The 14,812-nt window shown below is 45.1% G+C and overlaps 5 protein-coding genes across 5 annotated transcripts; 3 read left to right on the forward strand and 2 right to left on the reverse strand.

Moving 5' to 3' along the window:
* Positions 1 to 117: 117 nt before the first annotated feature.
* LOC6567340 (negative elongation factor A) lies at positions 118 to 7,077 on the reverse strand. The gene is made up of 7 exons (XM_001993802.3): positions 6,722 to 7,077; positions 5,649 to 5,903; positions 3,994 to 5,574; positions 2,667 to 3,863; positions 1,295 to 1,729; positions 1,074 to 1,229; positions 118 to 1,002 (listed from the first exon to the last, which is right to left on the reverse strand). The coding sequence occupies exons 1-7, from the start codon at positions 6,929 to 6,931 to the stop codon at positions 871 to 873; spliced, it is 3,966 nt and encodes a 1,321-aa protein (XP_001993838.1). The 5' UTR covers positions 6,932 to 7,077; the 3' UTR covers positions 118 to 870.
* Positions 7,078 to 7,370: 293 nt separating this feature from the next.
* LOC6567354 (ATP synthase subunit C lysine N-methyltransferase) lies at positions 7,371 to 8,177 on the forward strand. Its single transcript, XM_001993801.3, has 2 exons — positions 7,371 to 7,747; positions 7,806 to 8,177. The coding sequence occupies exons 1-2, from the start codon at positions 7,480 to 7,482 to the stop codon at positions 8,150 to 8,152; spliced, it is 615 nt and encodes a 204-aa protein (XP_001993837.1). The 5' UTR covers positions 7,371 to 7,479; the 3' UTR covers positions 8,153 to 8,177.
* On the reverse strand, positions 8,146 to 11,962 carry LOC6567353 (protein O-GlcNAcase). The gene is made up of 6 exons (XM_001993800.3): positions 11,642 to 11,962; positions 10,821 to 11,580; positions 10,043 to 10,763; positions 9,901 to 9,986; positions 9,413 to 9,840; positions 8,146 to 9,343 (listed from the first exon to the last, which is right to left on the reverse strand). Exons 1-6 carry the CDS (start codon positions 11,892 to 11,894, stop codon positions 8,538 to 8,540), a joined length of 3,054 nt encoding a protein of 1,017 aa, XP_001993836.2. The 5' UTR covers positions 11,895 to 11,962; the 3' UTR covers positions 8,146 to 8,537.
* A 783-nt stretch (positions 11,963 to 12,745) lies between these two features.
* Positions 12,746 to 13,462, forward strand: LOC6567352 (glutathione S-transferase D1). Its single transcript, XM_001993799.2, has one exon. The coding sequence runs from the start codon at positions 12,752 to 12,754 to the stop codon at positions 13,388 to 13,390; it is 639 nt and encodes a 212-aa protein (XP_001993835.1). The 5' UTR covers positions 12,746 to 12,751; the 3' UTR covers positions 13,391 to 13,462.
* Positions 13,463 to 13,633: 171 nt separating this feature from the next.
* Positions 13,634 to 14,796, forward strand: LOC6567351. Its single transcript, XM_001993798.3, has 3 exons — positions 13,634 to 13,810; positions 13,943 to 14,098; positions 14,156 to 14,796. Exons 1-3 carry the CDS (start codon positions 13,688 to 13,690, stop codon positions 14,621 to 14,623), a joined length of 747 nt encoding a protein of 248 aa, XP_001993834.1. The 5' UTR covers positions 13,634 to 13,687; the 3' UTR covers positions 14,624 to 14,796.
* The last annotated feature ends 16 nt before the right edge of the window (positions 14,797 to 14,812 follow it).

Below are 14,812 nucleotides of genomic sequence, written 5' to 3' on the forward strand. Positions count from 1 at the left end.
TTTTGCTGCAGTTGCTTTTGCCAATGGGTTTTTTGTTGTTTTTTAAATGTTTTTGTTTTTTTTTTTTACATACATTCATAATATTCATAAAAAGTATATTTTTTATTTTTTATTGTTTTTGCTTGTTTTCTGTTTTTTTGTTTGTAATATAAGTAGTGAGCGTTAATAGTGGCTCCAAATAAGTGTTATTATGTTTCCTTCTAAATTAATTATACATTTTTTTACTTGAAAACTAATTACATAATGCTAAGTATGCATAGATATAAATGTATCTATCTGCATATAAATGTGCACATACATATATGTGTGTGTGTGTGTACGTGTGTATGAGTGTGTGAATGTGTGAATGTCTCTATGATCATTTGCAATTGCCATTCTCTGGGTGCCTCTCCATAATATCATCTATGGGTCTCCAGTCAAGCGTGCTTCTAATCATGCTTGCATGTTTCCGTGTGTATGTGTGAATAATGTGTTTGTGTGTGTATGTGTGTGTGTGTGTTGTGGCATGATTACTAAACGTTTTAAGCTCTAGCATATATACTACATTCATATATATATATTCTAAAAACTGTACAGCTACTAATTAATGTTAATTGTTTTATAGTTGATTTATTTCAAGCATTTGCATGTTGAAAGCGGGAAATTGTGGGTGGGGCGGAGGGGTAAGGGGTAACGGGATTTTGTAGCCTAATTAGCGGATAGCAAATTGCAGTCCATGCAGAACCAGACAACGACGCTGACGATGACGACAATGAACAAACAAGCCCATAAGCCCAGAAGCCACACATATGCGGGATACGCAGAGAACACAACGCAGGTCGCTGCTCATGGACCCAACTATTTGCGTACAATGCGTATGACCCTTGTGGACTATGAGGCGGCGTTCTGATCCATCAGCCTGTAGTTCTGGAATGTCTTCCATTCGCCGGTGTTGTAGTCCAGGCGGATATGCGACTCCACCAGGCACAGCGCCGTATTGCCATCCTCCTGTTGCACTTTTTCCTGTTGACAATAGATAAACAACAAAGTTAACAACTGGAAACTCTGCGTTCGTCCTCCTCTGAACAACTCACCTCTGTTTCGCCCAGTTTGATGACCAGTACGTTTTCTGTATTGGGTCGGGGATTCTCGCGCAGACCCGCCATAAAGCCTAGTATGAGCGCCTTGTCGGGTCGCGACACACGGTTCGCTTTGCGGAACATCTCATGGGCCTTGTGTACGTGCTCGTTCTGGAGATGAGATTGATGATTAGTATTTAGTATCTGCAACACATAGTAACCAGCACCATCCTTACCGAAAGCGATAGTCCTCGACGCTGTGGCGCCTGTTGTGTCTGCTGCTGCTGTTGTGCCGCCGGCGCATTCGTCTGTTGCTGCTGCTGTTGCTGGGTGACCTGCACCTGGACGGTGCGTGAAATGGCGGCGGCATTATTCGTTTGCAACAGCTGCTGGCCGGCGGCGCTTGTCGAGGTAACCAAACGCTGTTGCAGAGCCGGCTTATGCTGCACCAGTATCTGTTGTTGCTGCTGCTGCTGGCGCGGCTGCTGTTGCGACGCCGCCGCAGCCGACTGTGTTATGATCGTCCGTTGCGTGCTGTTCGGCGCCGCCTGCACCTGCACCAGCTGCGGCTGCTGGCCAGGGCGCTGTATCAGCGTCAAGCCCTGCGGCAGCGAGGTCAATCCACCGGTTACGTTCGCTATCACGGGCCGTATTATCGTTTGCTGTGTGGACTACAAAAAAAAAAAGGAAAAAAAAACGTTATTTAATTTAATCAACTTATTTTAATTAAATGTCGAACTTAAGGCATCCCACACCCTTGACACTATTGAAGTGAGCAGTTTGCAGACAGGTAAAATCATTGCCACTCTCCAAACGACTGAATTCACTGAGTGACTGATTTTGTCTTTTTATTCAATGCTAAAATTCATGCCTGGCTGCCTTTGGGATGCTTCAAGTATTTTATCGATTTTATGGCCTGATGTGCACTCAACTCAAATTGATTGACATGTCTGGTTTGAGGAGACGCACAACTTATATGATAAGGGCTACACGAACATTACAAGGGACAGGGTATATTAGTGTGATCAGCAACGACGATGATATTAAATAAGACAACAAACTAGAACACAGTTTACAAACTGTGTAAAAAAATGTTGAACTATTTCAACTTATTGAGAATTTTGTTAGAAACAAAAAACTAATAGCTATAATTATGATAAATAGTAATAGGTAAACGATTTCTATAAAGAATGCGTTAATAGGTAGTGCTATTATTTTGATCTCTACTTTTTGCTACTGATCACTTTAAATGGAAAAAAAAAATATATATATATATATATTGAAAAGAATTCCAGAAGCAGTAGTTATTTTAATTTATCGGTATATAATATATTGAAAAGAATTCCATTAGCAGTAGATATTTTAATTTATGGGTTGAATACTAAATAGCAAAATATTAAAAACCAATTAATGTCTTGCTCTTTGATTGATTTGCTATTATTTTTTTTAGCCAGTGCATATCGTATTTAAAAAAGCAATAATTCAAGATATATATTCAATGCAATGTTGTTGACATGTGTCGCATTTCTGCAAGGGTATTTAATATATGCATTGGTCTGGCATTTAATCTTGCAATGGTTATATAGCAACGCCACAAAGTCTACTTACATTGCCGATGACACTCGTTGGGGTCTGTTGCTGCACGATGACATGCTGTCCGCCAATGGGATTGGTTGGTATCAGCGTGGGCATCATCTGCTTGACAGCACCCTGGGCACCCTGCTGATGCTGCTGTTGCTGTGGCTGTTGCAGCTGTATGGTGTGGGGTTGAATACTCGTCGCCGGCGTCGTCTTGACCAGGCTGGGCGGACCGGCCGCCGTTGTGGTCATGAGCGTGGCACCTGTGGTAAGCGCCGGTAAGCCACCCACATTGCTGATGGGTATCTGGTACATCTCGCCGCCAATGTTACGCAATATGACGCCCTTCTGGGTGAGTATGATGGTCTTGTTTTTGCCCGTCGACGGCGACACATTCAATGTGCCGCCCGCTATGGTGCCACCCGGTTGCATCAACACCTGCGACAACTTTGGCTGCTGTGTTGCCGTCGTATTCGCGACGATCGTGTGCTGCGGATGCTGTTGCTGCAACTGTGCCTGCATATGCTGCTGCTGGGCCGCCTGTGAGGCGGGCTGAATGGTCACCGGTCGATTGGGCAACTGCACATTTTGTATGTTGAGCGTCTGATGGCCGGCAGCAGCCACAGCTGCTGTTGTTGCCACCAATGGCGGTGGATTTGTGGACACCACTGTGTTGGCCTGTGGATGTTGGCGCAGCGGCGTCATCACCACACCCGATGCGCCCGTCGTCTTTAGCAGTATCTTGGTGGGCGTCTGAACGCTGTTGACGCCACCCCCAGCGGCTGCCTGGTAAAGCGTTGTGGTTGTCTGTGACGCCGGACGAGTTTGTGAAAGGGAGGTCAGCGTTGGCAACGTGGCCTGCTGCTGTTGCTGCTGTTGCGGCTGTGGTGCAGCCAGAATGTACTGCGTGGTTTGTGGCTGTGACGGAGATGCAATCAACTGTTGCTGCTGCAATTGCTGCTGCTGTTGTTGTTGTTGCTGCTGTTGTTGTTGCTGCTGCTGGGCTGCTGCTGCCGCCGCGCTGGATGTGGCTGCTCCTGGCTGTGACTGCTGCTGCTGCTGTTGGGCTCGCTTCGCTGGTTGTATAATGGTCTGCGAGATGATGACCGGACCACTGTTGGTGGCCGTCTTCAGCTGACTAAGCGGCATCGATTTAATTGCTTGCGACGGTATTGTGGTCGTCGTTGTGCTGGCCGTGCTGCTGCAACTCGCTGCGACGAGCGCTCTCTGTAAACGATAGAATAGATTTAGTTTCCAGCAAACAAGGCTCTAGTACTTAGTACTTAGTACGATCATCTTACACTTCTCCAAGCTGTGCAGATTATAATAATAAGAAGTTATACTTGGTTCTACTTACCGCACGCTGCGTGCTGGGCGACGAGGCCAGTATGACTGGTGTGGAGCTGTTTATCAATATGGGTTGCTGCTGCTGTTGTTGTTGATGTTGTTGTTGCTGCTGTGCTGCTGCTCCTGCTGCTGCCTGACTGCTGCAGCTGGTACCCGCTGCTGCTGCCGCCGCCGCCTTTGCCTTGGCCGACGTAATCTTAACGGATATGTTGTTGGGCAGATTGGCCAACGGATTGGCCGCATTTCGCAGCTGTTGCGGTGTCAATAGGGTGGTTGTGGTTGTCGTGTTGTTGCTGGTGCTGGAACTGCTGATGCTTGCGCCGCCGGAAGCAGCTGCTACACGCAGCAAGGGTTTAATGTCCAGCTTCTCCATTTTGATAGTAGTGTTGCCCACAGTTGTTGTGGCCGTTGCCGTCGCTGTGGATGTTGTGGCCATAACTGCATTGTTAGTCGCTGCATTGCTGTTGTTGACGAGACGCTTCTGCTGCTGCGGTGGAGTACGGATGAGTAAATGCGGTGCACGCTGTGCCGGCTGCTGTTGGATGATGATGCGCTGCTGTTGCTGTTGTGGCGTGGATGTGGCCTGCTGATGTGTTCCTGTTGACTGTGCGATGCGGATGGGCGTCGTCTGCGATGTGGGTTCGATCTTCTCCAGCTTTATGTTCGCCGGCACAATGATCTCCTCGCTCTTGATCTCAATCTCCTGCTTGATGCGTTTCGGCGTCTGATGATAACTGTTGTTGTTATTGTTATTGGTGTTGTTATTATTGTTGTTGTTATTTATCTTGGCCACCGATTTGGTTGACTTCGCTTTAGTCTCCGCCTTGATGGCCACCTGACGTGTGGGCGTGGCAGCAGCCGTTGCAGCCGTAGCAGTGGTAAACTGTAGCGTGGCTGCGGCATATTCCGGCGTCTCTGGCGTTTCGGGCTGCAATGATTTGCTGGCCAATTCGTCGGGTGTCTTAAAGTCATCATCGGGTTGCTCGTCTAAGCTGCCGCTGCTTTGGTTCAGCTGTGGCTCCAATTTAATCTCAAAACTATTGTTTGCCGATGATGTGGGCGTGGTCGGCATCTCTCCACCACCACCAGCAGCATTGGCCACCGCCGCATCTGCGGTCGGACTGTCGCCACTGCTGTTGTTGGTGGTGGAGGCAGCTGCCGCTGCAGCGGCCGCTGCTGCTGCCTGTTGCTTTTGTTCCTGCTTCTTTTGCTGTTCCTCCAGCTGCTGTTCGCGTTTGCGCTTCTTCGCTGCCGCATAGCCCAGCGGCTGCTCTGTGAATTCGAGTATCTTGATGCCGCCATCCTTGCGGCCCGCGGGCGTACGACTGAGATTGGGACGCTGCGCATTGCCGGGCACATTGGATGAGCGAAAGCCCGTGGTGGGCATACGGGAGGGGATGCCCTTAAGCGGCGTGGTGTCCGTCATTTTGCGTGGCATGCCACGCGAACGCAACGGTACTGCTGACGCCGATGTCTTCTTCAGCGAGGATTGCGCATCCGCTGACTTGTGGAGGAGCTCGGTGCGCAGCTGGGCGCTCTTCGGTTTGCGCTTTAGCGTAAAATGCTTCACTGCCGCCGGCTGCTGGCCAACCTGTTGCACAAAGGGGAAAACTATGAAGTGTCTGGCTTTGAATTTTGTGGTAGGGTTGTGGGATATATACTTACCACCGAGATCAATGCGTTTTTATTTAGATACTGACACTCGAGAGGCAACATGCCCAGATCCGAGTGTTTGGTGACCAATTTGCGCAAATCGTTGACCATATCGGTGAAAATGGGCCGTGTGTCCTCGTAATCGGAGATTTCTGTATTCAGCGAACTGGTTGCCGGAAATGTTTTCATTGTCTCCGCCAGCATGGACACCCACAGTTCAGAGTCCAAACCAGCCACCTCGATGACTTCCTCCAATTCGCTTTTCCACTGCAAAATCAAAATCAAATTCAGTTTTAACATTCATTGATTCAATGGTTTCTGTAAACTGTAAACATTTAACAGTTAGTTAACAGTTGGCATTACAGCAATGTTTTGATTGTGGCATGCCCAATTGTAAGTGTAATTTATCAAAACATTCCTGCACGCAGTAAAAACTGGTTTTTCGTCTATTGTTGACATCATGTGGCACATTAACAGCGCACTGTTAACATTTAACAGTGTCCACGCGCAAACACACAAACATATACAATGTAATTCCCGTTTTTTTTTATTTTTGTGTTTGCGTTTATTAATGACGACACATGTCTGTATGCGTGTATTCAACAGATTTGTGTTGACCACCCGCTTAACGCCCACAAGCTCCGTACACACACACACACATGCACAATAAACACCAGCACTAAACTTACACACACATGCACACAAGTCGTTCGCGCAGAAGTGGCGGGAAATATTTCTTATTTCTTCAGCGAGCACAAAAAACAAAATCCGCTTAACACTTGTTTGTATACCATCAATTTATAATTTTGTTTAATAGAATACACATTTTGACATTTTGCATTAAACGCTTATTAAACGATTTGTGTCCATTCCCAATGGTTATTATTAAAGAAAACCTGGCGTTTGTTCACCAACGTAGCATGCATGCATGTGTGTGTATGCGCGTGTGTGTGTCTGTATCCGTGTACGTTTACGTATGCGCGTGTTCGTGCATGTGCGTGTTGGTGTCAGTGTATGTGTGTACATGGTAGTGTACTTTTTTTCTTTCATGTTGTATTTTACACCAACAAGATTTGTAGATTTACCTCTTCGACCATACGTCGGGGTATGTGCAGAAAACTAAGCAGTAATTTCAGTTTGACCTGTGTCTGCAGATCGGGAAAACACTCTTTGATGTTGCGCAAAACCTCTTTGTTCAATTGCGAGCATATTGAGCCGTTTATCCACGAATCGTTTGAGGTGCCCAGTTTATTATGCAGCCACAATGATGTGTCGCTGTCCCTTACGTTCGCCATTTTTACGCTTGCACCCACTCACACACACGGTGCACATAAAACTTCACACGTCTAACGTTTAACCACTTTAGTGCAGCACGAAATTCACTTAAAATCCGATTTAATTTTAGTTTTCGTCGACAAAACACACACGAAAAACCCGTGGAAAATTGTAATAGGAAGCTACGACTGAAAAAAGTGTTGCCACATATCCAATATAAGTGTATACTCCGATGCTCGGCAATAAATCTGAATAGTGCAACACTGTTCGATACTTTACGTCGAACTGACAATGTATCGATTTAATTTCCAGCCCTGCACAGGCATGTAATTTTTTAAATCGACCGCAGGCGATTGAAATTTATTTTCTTTGAATATTAGTTATAAATTATAATTAAGTATACTTTGTTTGCAAAGGCGATCGATCACTGCTGATATTACATCTCAACTCGCATAATCAAATAATATAAAGCACTTGAGCGTTTGCTAATAATGTGCCGCAATCCTATGTTGTGCAGATCAGCTGTGTTTTGTTGATATCAAGATATTTTTGAATTATTGAATTTGCAATGGAAATTCTAAATGAAAGTGCTCAAAAATCAGTGAAGAAATCTGGCATGTCAACCGGTGGTAAACTGTTGATCGGTGTGACTGGGGGCATTGGTATTGGCCTCTCAATTGTTTGTGCCTCGTTTGTGGCGCCAGCATTTCGGAAGTTCTGTCTTCCTTTTGTTCCGGCAACAACGGAACAGATACAAAACGTGCTCCATTTCCTGCCACGTAATGCCAGCGGCAAGCTACTGGACATTGGCTCCGGCGACGGACGCATCGTTGTGGGTAAGTTCAACTTATGCCCATTCGAAGTCACATTTTGAACTTATGTAATCTTGTCTAGCGGCGGCCCAGCATGTGAAAGAATTAAAGACAGACGGCGTGGAGTTGAATCCATGGCTGGTCTACTACTCCCGACTGGCTGCACTGCGTCATGGCGTCAGCAAGCAATCGAGCTTCTTTCGCCGTGATCTCTGGAAATTCAACATCAAGGATTACAATTATGTGGTTATATTTGGTGTGGAGCAAATGATGCAGGATCTGGAGTACAAGCTGATTGCCGAGTGTCCGCACAATGCCAAAATCATAGCGTGCCGCTTCCCACTGCCGCAGTTGCAGCACGAACGCATCATTGAGGACGGCGTTAACACAGTTTGGTTCTACGATCTCAGCAAACAAAGCAATAGTTAATAAAAGTTGATTTTATTATTGTTAATAAGTCGAGTTTCTTGAGTTTTTTTTATTTGCTTCAGTGCTTGTGGGGCAAAGAGAAACTATGCACGTATAATTAAGTTAAATGCTAGATAATGGGGCACAGTCGACATACACATTAATTGGGTGTACACAGGACTGAGATTGGTCGCAACTAAGGACAAGTCGTATAAAAGATCTTCACAATAATACATACAATAAAAAAATATTTTTAAAAAACGCCAGTTATCAAGAACGAATAATGCGCATTGAGACGAATATACACGAATAGGAAACCAGATGTCGAAGCAAGGAAAAAGCATCCCTGGCAGTGATCAATTCTGTGGCAGCCATTTCAGAGGAACTGCAGCATTTGTTCTGCCTGCTAGAAGCGTCGACCCAAATAAATGCACTTACTGCCCTCATCGCGATAGATGTCAACGAAGCCAACCTTTGTGTAGAAATTCACTTGCTCCCGATCTTCTTGTGGCACGCAGGCGTGCACCCCGAAACAGCCACAGGCGCGTAATGCGGCAAGCAATACGGTCAGGAGTCGCTTGGCTATGCCATTATCATGCTGTTCCGCCTCCCGCAACGTTGCGGCGCTTATCACAGCCGGAAAGGTGCCGTAGACCTCGGTGGGGCAGACGACCTCGTCGACATGCATGTGGAAACGCTCCACAAAACTTGAGACAAGCTTGTGCGACTTTGCGGTGTCATCCAGCAGAGTCTTGGGATATTTCTCGCGCAGCTCAGTTAGCCAGCATAATTCCATATTGCGCTTAAACAAATTAATATCCAAAGCGGCGCAGGCATAGCCAACAATCGAGTTACTCTTGTCATAGGCCACCAAACAGAGTTCCGGATGCAGAGTCAAGTGACCACCAACCATAGCGTCCGACACAATGTCAGCGAATTGGGCGGGCAGTAGGATTTCATCGCCATCCGGTTCACTCTGCCATTGCATGTAGGTGCGTGTGCAGATTGCGTTTATTTGTTGCTCATCCTGATGCTGATATGGCCTCAGTAGATAATAGTTTGCGGTCGGCTGTTCGGGCAACTTGTAAACGAACAAATCATTGGCCGAGTCAACAGGCATCAGGCGCTGCAAATCTGCAGTGAGGCCACCGCGAAACACCCATGGTTCCTGCTCGCCGGACATGAAAGCCTCTTTCCAGCCTTTGCTAAACCCTGCAATGGACAACACCATTAAATTGAGTCAATCAATGTGAGCAACAAATGCATCAATCTGAGACATACACGTGTAGCTGCCCTCAGTGAATGAGGATGTATTCTGCGGAAATTTTGCCATCGACAGCCACTTGATGTAGCAATTGAGCAGCGACAGTGCACCCGATATGTCCCACACATACGAATACAAGTTGTGGCATATCTCCTTGTTCTCGCAGTAGGCGATCTTCACCAGCAACTTCTGCACGCAGCCACAAAGCTCGGAGAAAATTTCGCTGCGCTGCATCCACTCACTCACTTCTGGCTTAATGGACTTGCTAGCGTCGCTGCTACTGCCACTGCTGTGATCCTGGAGCAGCACATTCGCATTGACTTTCAGCCATTGAAACTCGCTGAGTAGTTTCAGGCCACGACTGCCATGCTCAAAGGGTAAATAGAATAAATCACAAAGCAGGTTCAAATCATCCAAAGTTATCTTATTGCAGCTTGCAGTGGATCTAAATAAAAGAAGAGAACATCATCGATGAGTGGTTGGTTAAGTTGGATGCAATGCTTACTTGGCGCCCAATTGGTCATCATCGACTTCGTCGTGCATTTCCGCAGTGGATTCCGGTGACGCTGATGAACTTTCCACATGCATACTCTGAAATTTGAATTTAATTAGTATAAATTGGTTTTACTGGGTTTTAAATAGGTTACATTCGCATCGTTTCCCGATTCCTCCATAACAACATCGTCGGTAACCAGTTTGACGGCCTCCTTGGGCGAAATCTGAGAGTTAATGCTGCTGCACTCCATGGGCTCATTGATGCCGGCACCACTCAATGGACTGAGACTCAAGTTTTCATCCAACATCGTGTCGACATTTAAATTCGCCACCTGCTCGCGCTTCCCATCAATGAGAATGTCATCGGATGTGGGCGTGAGATCGCTTTTGGAGGGTTCATTGAGAGGCTCCGCCTTGTTGGCCGGTTCGAATATCTCGCAGCTCAGCTTAATGGTTTCCTCAACGCTCTTGGTCTCCATGACGGGCACTGGCATTATGGAAATGGGTATCTTCTTTGGCAACTCAATATTGGATGCAACAGTTGTGCGTATGGGATTTATAATGTCATCGTTTGTCACAACTTTCGTCGGTGAAACCAAAGAGTTCATCACTGGATTGGAAATTGGCGCCATTGTAGAGCTAACTGTGCTGCACACATCGGCCAGTGCCTGCAACTGGGTGGTGTTCACCTCGGGCACCGTGCGCGTATTCGTCGACGTTGTTGTCGTCGTCGTAAGACTCATGCACGTGTTGAGCGACGGTATTATCGGAATAATCGGCATAACCATTTCAACTTGCGGCTGCGGCTTTGTAATCGGTCCCCACGCCTCCTTCTCCACAAAGAACTCCGGCAGCCACTCAGAAATTGCATTTCTATGGGCAAAGATTTACGTGAATTTCAAAGTTGAGGATGCTGAAATTGATTCTTACTTGAGAGCTAGACGTGGATGATAGACGTTCTTGGACAGACATTCTGCGGGCAGATCGTCTTCGTTTTCAGTCTCCAGTTTGATATCGGCGCTCAGCGAGCTGTTCATCTTCGAGTCCAGGTTGCAGCGTGACCAGAAGGCGAGCGTGTGCACAGCAATGAAATTGCCATAGAACTCACAGTTCGGATTGGTCATAACACCACGCAGATGGGGTATCAGCTCCGGCGATCGACCCGAATACGGTCCAAGGAATACACGCTTCTGATCGTAATCATTCGCATGCAGATTATCCCAAATGACAGGCGGACGACGCAGTATCTCCGTGATTTCCCTTATTGAGTCAATGGTTATCGTCTTCGAGATGACTTTGTCGCCCGTCCAGAGAATATCAATCACATTGTTCAGCTTGGAGCCCAGTGTGTTCAAGTACTCCGAATCCACGACAGTTGGGACGGCACGTGTGCCGCAATACTGCGTCGGGCAGAAGAGGAACTTGGGACAGCCCAAGTGAGTGAAAATCTCATTGGTTACCGAGACATGCGCATTGGCGAAGGTCTGGAACACTTCCTTGTCGGCCTTGGACAACTCCGATTCGATGTCGTCGAAGAGCAGCGCATATGCCTCGCAGCCAAACTGTGACACTTGATCCAGTTTACGTTTCAGCGTTGCAATCTCCTTCTGGCTGCTGTACGTCATATCCAGACCCGGCGAAAGAGCATAGTAGAAAACAATGCCAGCCTCCTTAGCAGATGAAATCAGACCTGCAATATGTTCAATTTTACAAGACGAGCCGAAAGAGAATTGTAATCAGAATTGAAATACTTGATAGATGATCGGCCTCTTCGACTGTATAGAGCTCGCGCCAGTATGCCCGGTGCTTGTAGTCATCTTTAGGCGCATACATATACGAGTCCATGCCCATTTTTTTCAGTTTGCGAAACAAATCTTTTCGCTGCTCGGTTGTCCAAGGCCGGCCGTAGAAGCCCTCAATAACGCCGCAAATAAAATTACGTTGCTGATCTTGGCTTGCATGCTCCAAAGTTGTACATTTTTCCCCCATGTGGCCGTCTTCCATTTTCCCAGGAATCAGGATAAATGCGAGTTAAATGATTATAATTTCCGAATGCAAACGCTAATGCGGCTAAATGCACAAGTCGCCTATTGTCAGAGTGACCAAATTTTCGCACATGCAAAATTTTACAAAAAAAACAATGCACAAGTGCGGCATCGATAAGTATCGATGAACGTAAATGGGCATATTTGTAACGACGGGCCTATTTGTAATGCAATTTCGAGGGTATATATATTAGATAGTATATATAATAAGTACATATATGTAAATAAATTGTATATTTGACAGCATTAAGTACATGAATTCAAACTTTATTCAATTTCTATCAAATAACATGAAATGCAATCTTCAAATTTAAGAATATGTGTCAAAAGCGATTTAAGTTTACACCGCTCTTCATTTTAAATAATATAAAATGAACAAAATAGAATATTTAAATAACAGCAATTATATGTTTGAGAGTACATACGGATGTACATTTATACATTCTTTTCCATTTTTCAAAATGAAAGCGTTTTTATCAAAAGCAATTTATGTTTACACTGCTTTTAATTATAAATATTAAAAAAAATTAAATACTGCATAATATCAACAAAAGATATTTCAGCATATTCACTATGCATTGTCTGCTTACTGATTGCAGTAAATATTCGGTTATCATAAAAAAACCAGGGGATTGTAACGATGAACTTTCACAAAACACAATCGTATTGCAGTGCAAAATCAAATCACGATATTGAGCGATAATAATACCACAAAAAAGTGCTTATCAGTTTTGCACAAGCGTATATAAACCTCTACTTTTTGGTGGACAACTATAGTTAACGTTTACCGTTCAGTCGAAACACTTGAAATCAACTATGGATTTATATTATTCGCCTCTCACATCGGACTGCCGTTCGATCCTAATGATCGGCAAGGCTCTGAATATTCAGTTTAACAAAACTGTATTAAATGTTGCTGAACAGGAGCACCAGAAACCCGAATTCGCAAAGATTAATCCACAACGTGCGATTCCAACGATCGTCGACAATGGCCTCACTCTGTGCGAATCTCGTGCCATTTTAATATATTTGGTTGAGAAGTATGCCAAGGACGATGCTTTATATCCCAAGGATCCGAAAGGACGTGCGGTTGTGAATCAACGTTTATTCTTTGATGTGGGTACGCTCTATAAGTCCTTTGCAGACTATTTCTATCCCCAGTTCACAAAGAAGCAGCCAGCAGATCCAGAGCTCCTCAAGAAATTGCAGGAGGCAGTGGGTTTCCTTAACGCATTCCTTGAGGGACAGCAGTATGTTGCGGGCGATAGATTGACAATCGCAGATATTTCCATTTTGGCCACAGTCTCCACTATTGCGATGGCCAACTTTGATCTTGGCAAATACCCGAACGTTACTAGGTGGTACGAGAATGCTAAGAAGGTGACTCCAGGCTGGGATGAGAACGAAAAGGGTCTGATTGAAGGGAGGGCTCTGCTGGAAAAATTGAAACAATGAACCAGCATTAAGCTCAATAATGCAATATTATAAATTCTATTCTACTCATTAATAAAAAATGATTTGAATCGATTACAATTTTCTTTCATTTCAAGTGAAATTTTTAATTTGAAATACAGTCGATTGCTGTGTGTATCGATTGGCAGCCATGAATTATCGAGCAGCATCGATACGTATTCAAAGTGTATATTAGTATTTAATGGTATTTTTGCACGCTGGTCGCACTGCTTGCTACTGTTTTTGTTTTGTTTTAATTTCGGCTTAGGATTTTAAGGTTTTTAATTTAAGTGGAACCAAATGCAACCATTTATCGTCATACGCAATTACCGTGAAGATGACGAACTCAAATGCCAGGATCTGATGCGGGACTACATCATGTCATTCTCATCCAGGTCGTTCTTTGCGGTCTGCTTTCGAGAGGTAAGCAAGCCAAAAATCTAAGCCCGACGTCTGCGTGACTTATCTATTTACGAGCGTGGGTGCATCTGTGGTATAGAAAGAAAGCCTCGCCCTTCGACCTGATCAAGTGCATTTTGTGCATCTGCATTACAGATAACGCTGCAGTTTATTGTCATCACTTGGGCCATATTCTTCATATTTCTGGGTGTGCCGCTGCTCTTCTGCGTCCTCACAATACCTGGCTGTCTGTTTTTCCTCTTCACCAGCACCTACTTCTCCTTCTATGCCAAGGCAACGGAGCTAATGAGGGTAAATAACTAGCACAACTTACACCAACATGATATGTATTTCCTTTCGTTTAAATAGTTGAAGCCCTCTCAATCCTTGGTTGCCGAATGCTATGAGCCGTTCATCTTTCGTTGTGCACCAAACGAGGCTAGTTATCAGATCTTTATGGAGAATGCGCCGTTCGATGAGACCTATAAGAATAAGTTTCGTCGTCGAATTGTGGCCACTATAAGTGCAAAGAATCATCATGCTGTCTACAATGCAGCCTGGATCTATCGCTTTGCCATTGCCAAGAACTATCCGTTTCAGAAGATCATGGAACCAATGATTGGTTTGGTCTCGAAGAATTGCGCCAATGCCGGCTATGCTTCGCTGGAGTGCACCATATCCGAGTGGCAGGAGAACGAGCGTGACTTCTACGATGATATCGGCTTTGTCACGCGCCAAATCTATCACAAGCAAATTATTGGCAGCAGTCTGACGGTAATGAAGACCCAATTAACATACGCTCTACGCACAGATGACACGCTCCAAAAGCAAAACTAGCCCATTCCAATAATCAATACACTCCTCCACATAGAGAATCTCGGGAAAACACACAAGAAAAAAAAGATATCTGTGAAACTTAGCGCAATATTTATATATGTTTGTTTGTTTGTTTGTCTTCGGGACATTCCAGTCACACGATGTCTACTGTGAATACGAAATTATATATATATTATAAGGTAAATCAAG

Source organism: Drosophila grimshawi, unplaced genomic scaffold (genome assembly GCF_018153295.1).
Source record: "Drosophila grimshawi isolate 15287-2541.00 unplaced genomic scaffold, ASM1815329v1 contig_311, whole genome shotgun sequence".
Lineage (NCBI taxonomy): Eukaryota > Metazoa > Arthropoda > Insecta > Diptera > Drosophilidae > Drosophila > Drosophila grimshawi.

Coding starts and splice junctions, on each gene's coding strand:
- LOC6567340 (XM_001993802.3), bottom strand. CDS start 6,931: ATGGCGAACGTAAGGGACAGCGACACATCATTGTGGCTGCATAATAAA. Junction 5,575..5,648: donor AAAACGCATTGATCTCGGTG/GTAAGTATATAT, acceptor TTTGTGCAACAG/GTTGGCCAGCAGCCGGCGGC. Junction 1,230..1,294: donor GTCGAGGACTATCGCTTTCG/GTAAGGATGGTG, acceptor TCTCATCTCCAG/AACGAGCACGTACACAAGGC.
- LOC6567354 (XM_001993801.3), top strand. CDS start 7,480: ATGGAAATTCTAAATGAAAGTGCTCAAAAATCAGTGAAGAAATCTGGC. Junction 7,748..7,805: donor CGACGGACGCATCGTTGTGG/GTAAGTTCAACT, acceptor AATCTTGTCTAG/CGGCGGCCCAGCATGTGAAA.
- LOC6567353 (XM_001993800.3), bottom strand. CDS start 11,894: ATGGAAGACGGCCACATGGGGGAAAAATGTACAACTTTGGAGCATGCA. Junction 10,764..10,820: donor CATCCACGTCTAGCTCTCAA/GTAAGAATCAAT, acceptor CTTTGCCCATAG/AAATGCAATTTCTGAGTGGC. Junction 9,841..9,900: donor GATGACCAATTGGGCGCCAA/GTAAGCATTGCA, acceptor TCTTTTATTTAG/ATCCACTGCAAGCTGCAATA.
- LOC6567352 (XM_001993799.2), top strand. CDS start 12,752: ATGGATTTATATTATTCGCCTCTCACATCGGACTGCCGTTCGATCCTA.
- LOC6567351 (XM_001993798.3), top strand. CDS start 13,688: ATGCAACCATTTATCGTCATACGCAATTACCGTGAAGATGACGAACTC. Junction 13,811..13,942: donor TTGCGGTCTGCTTTCGAGAG/GTAAGCAAGCCA, acceptor TCTGCATTACAG/ATAACGCTGCAGTTTATTGT. Junction 14,099..14,155: donor AGGCAACGGAGCTAATGAGG/GTAAATAACTAG, acceptor TCGTTTAAATAG/TTGAAGCCCTCTCAATCCTT.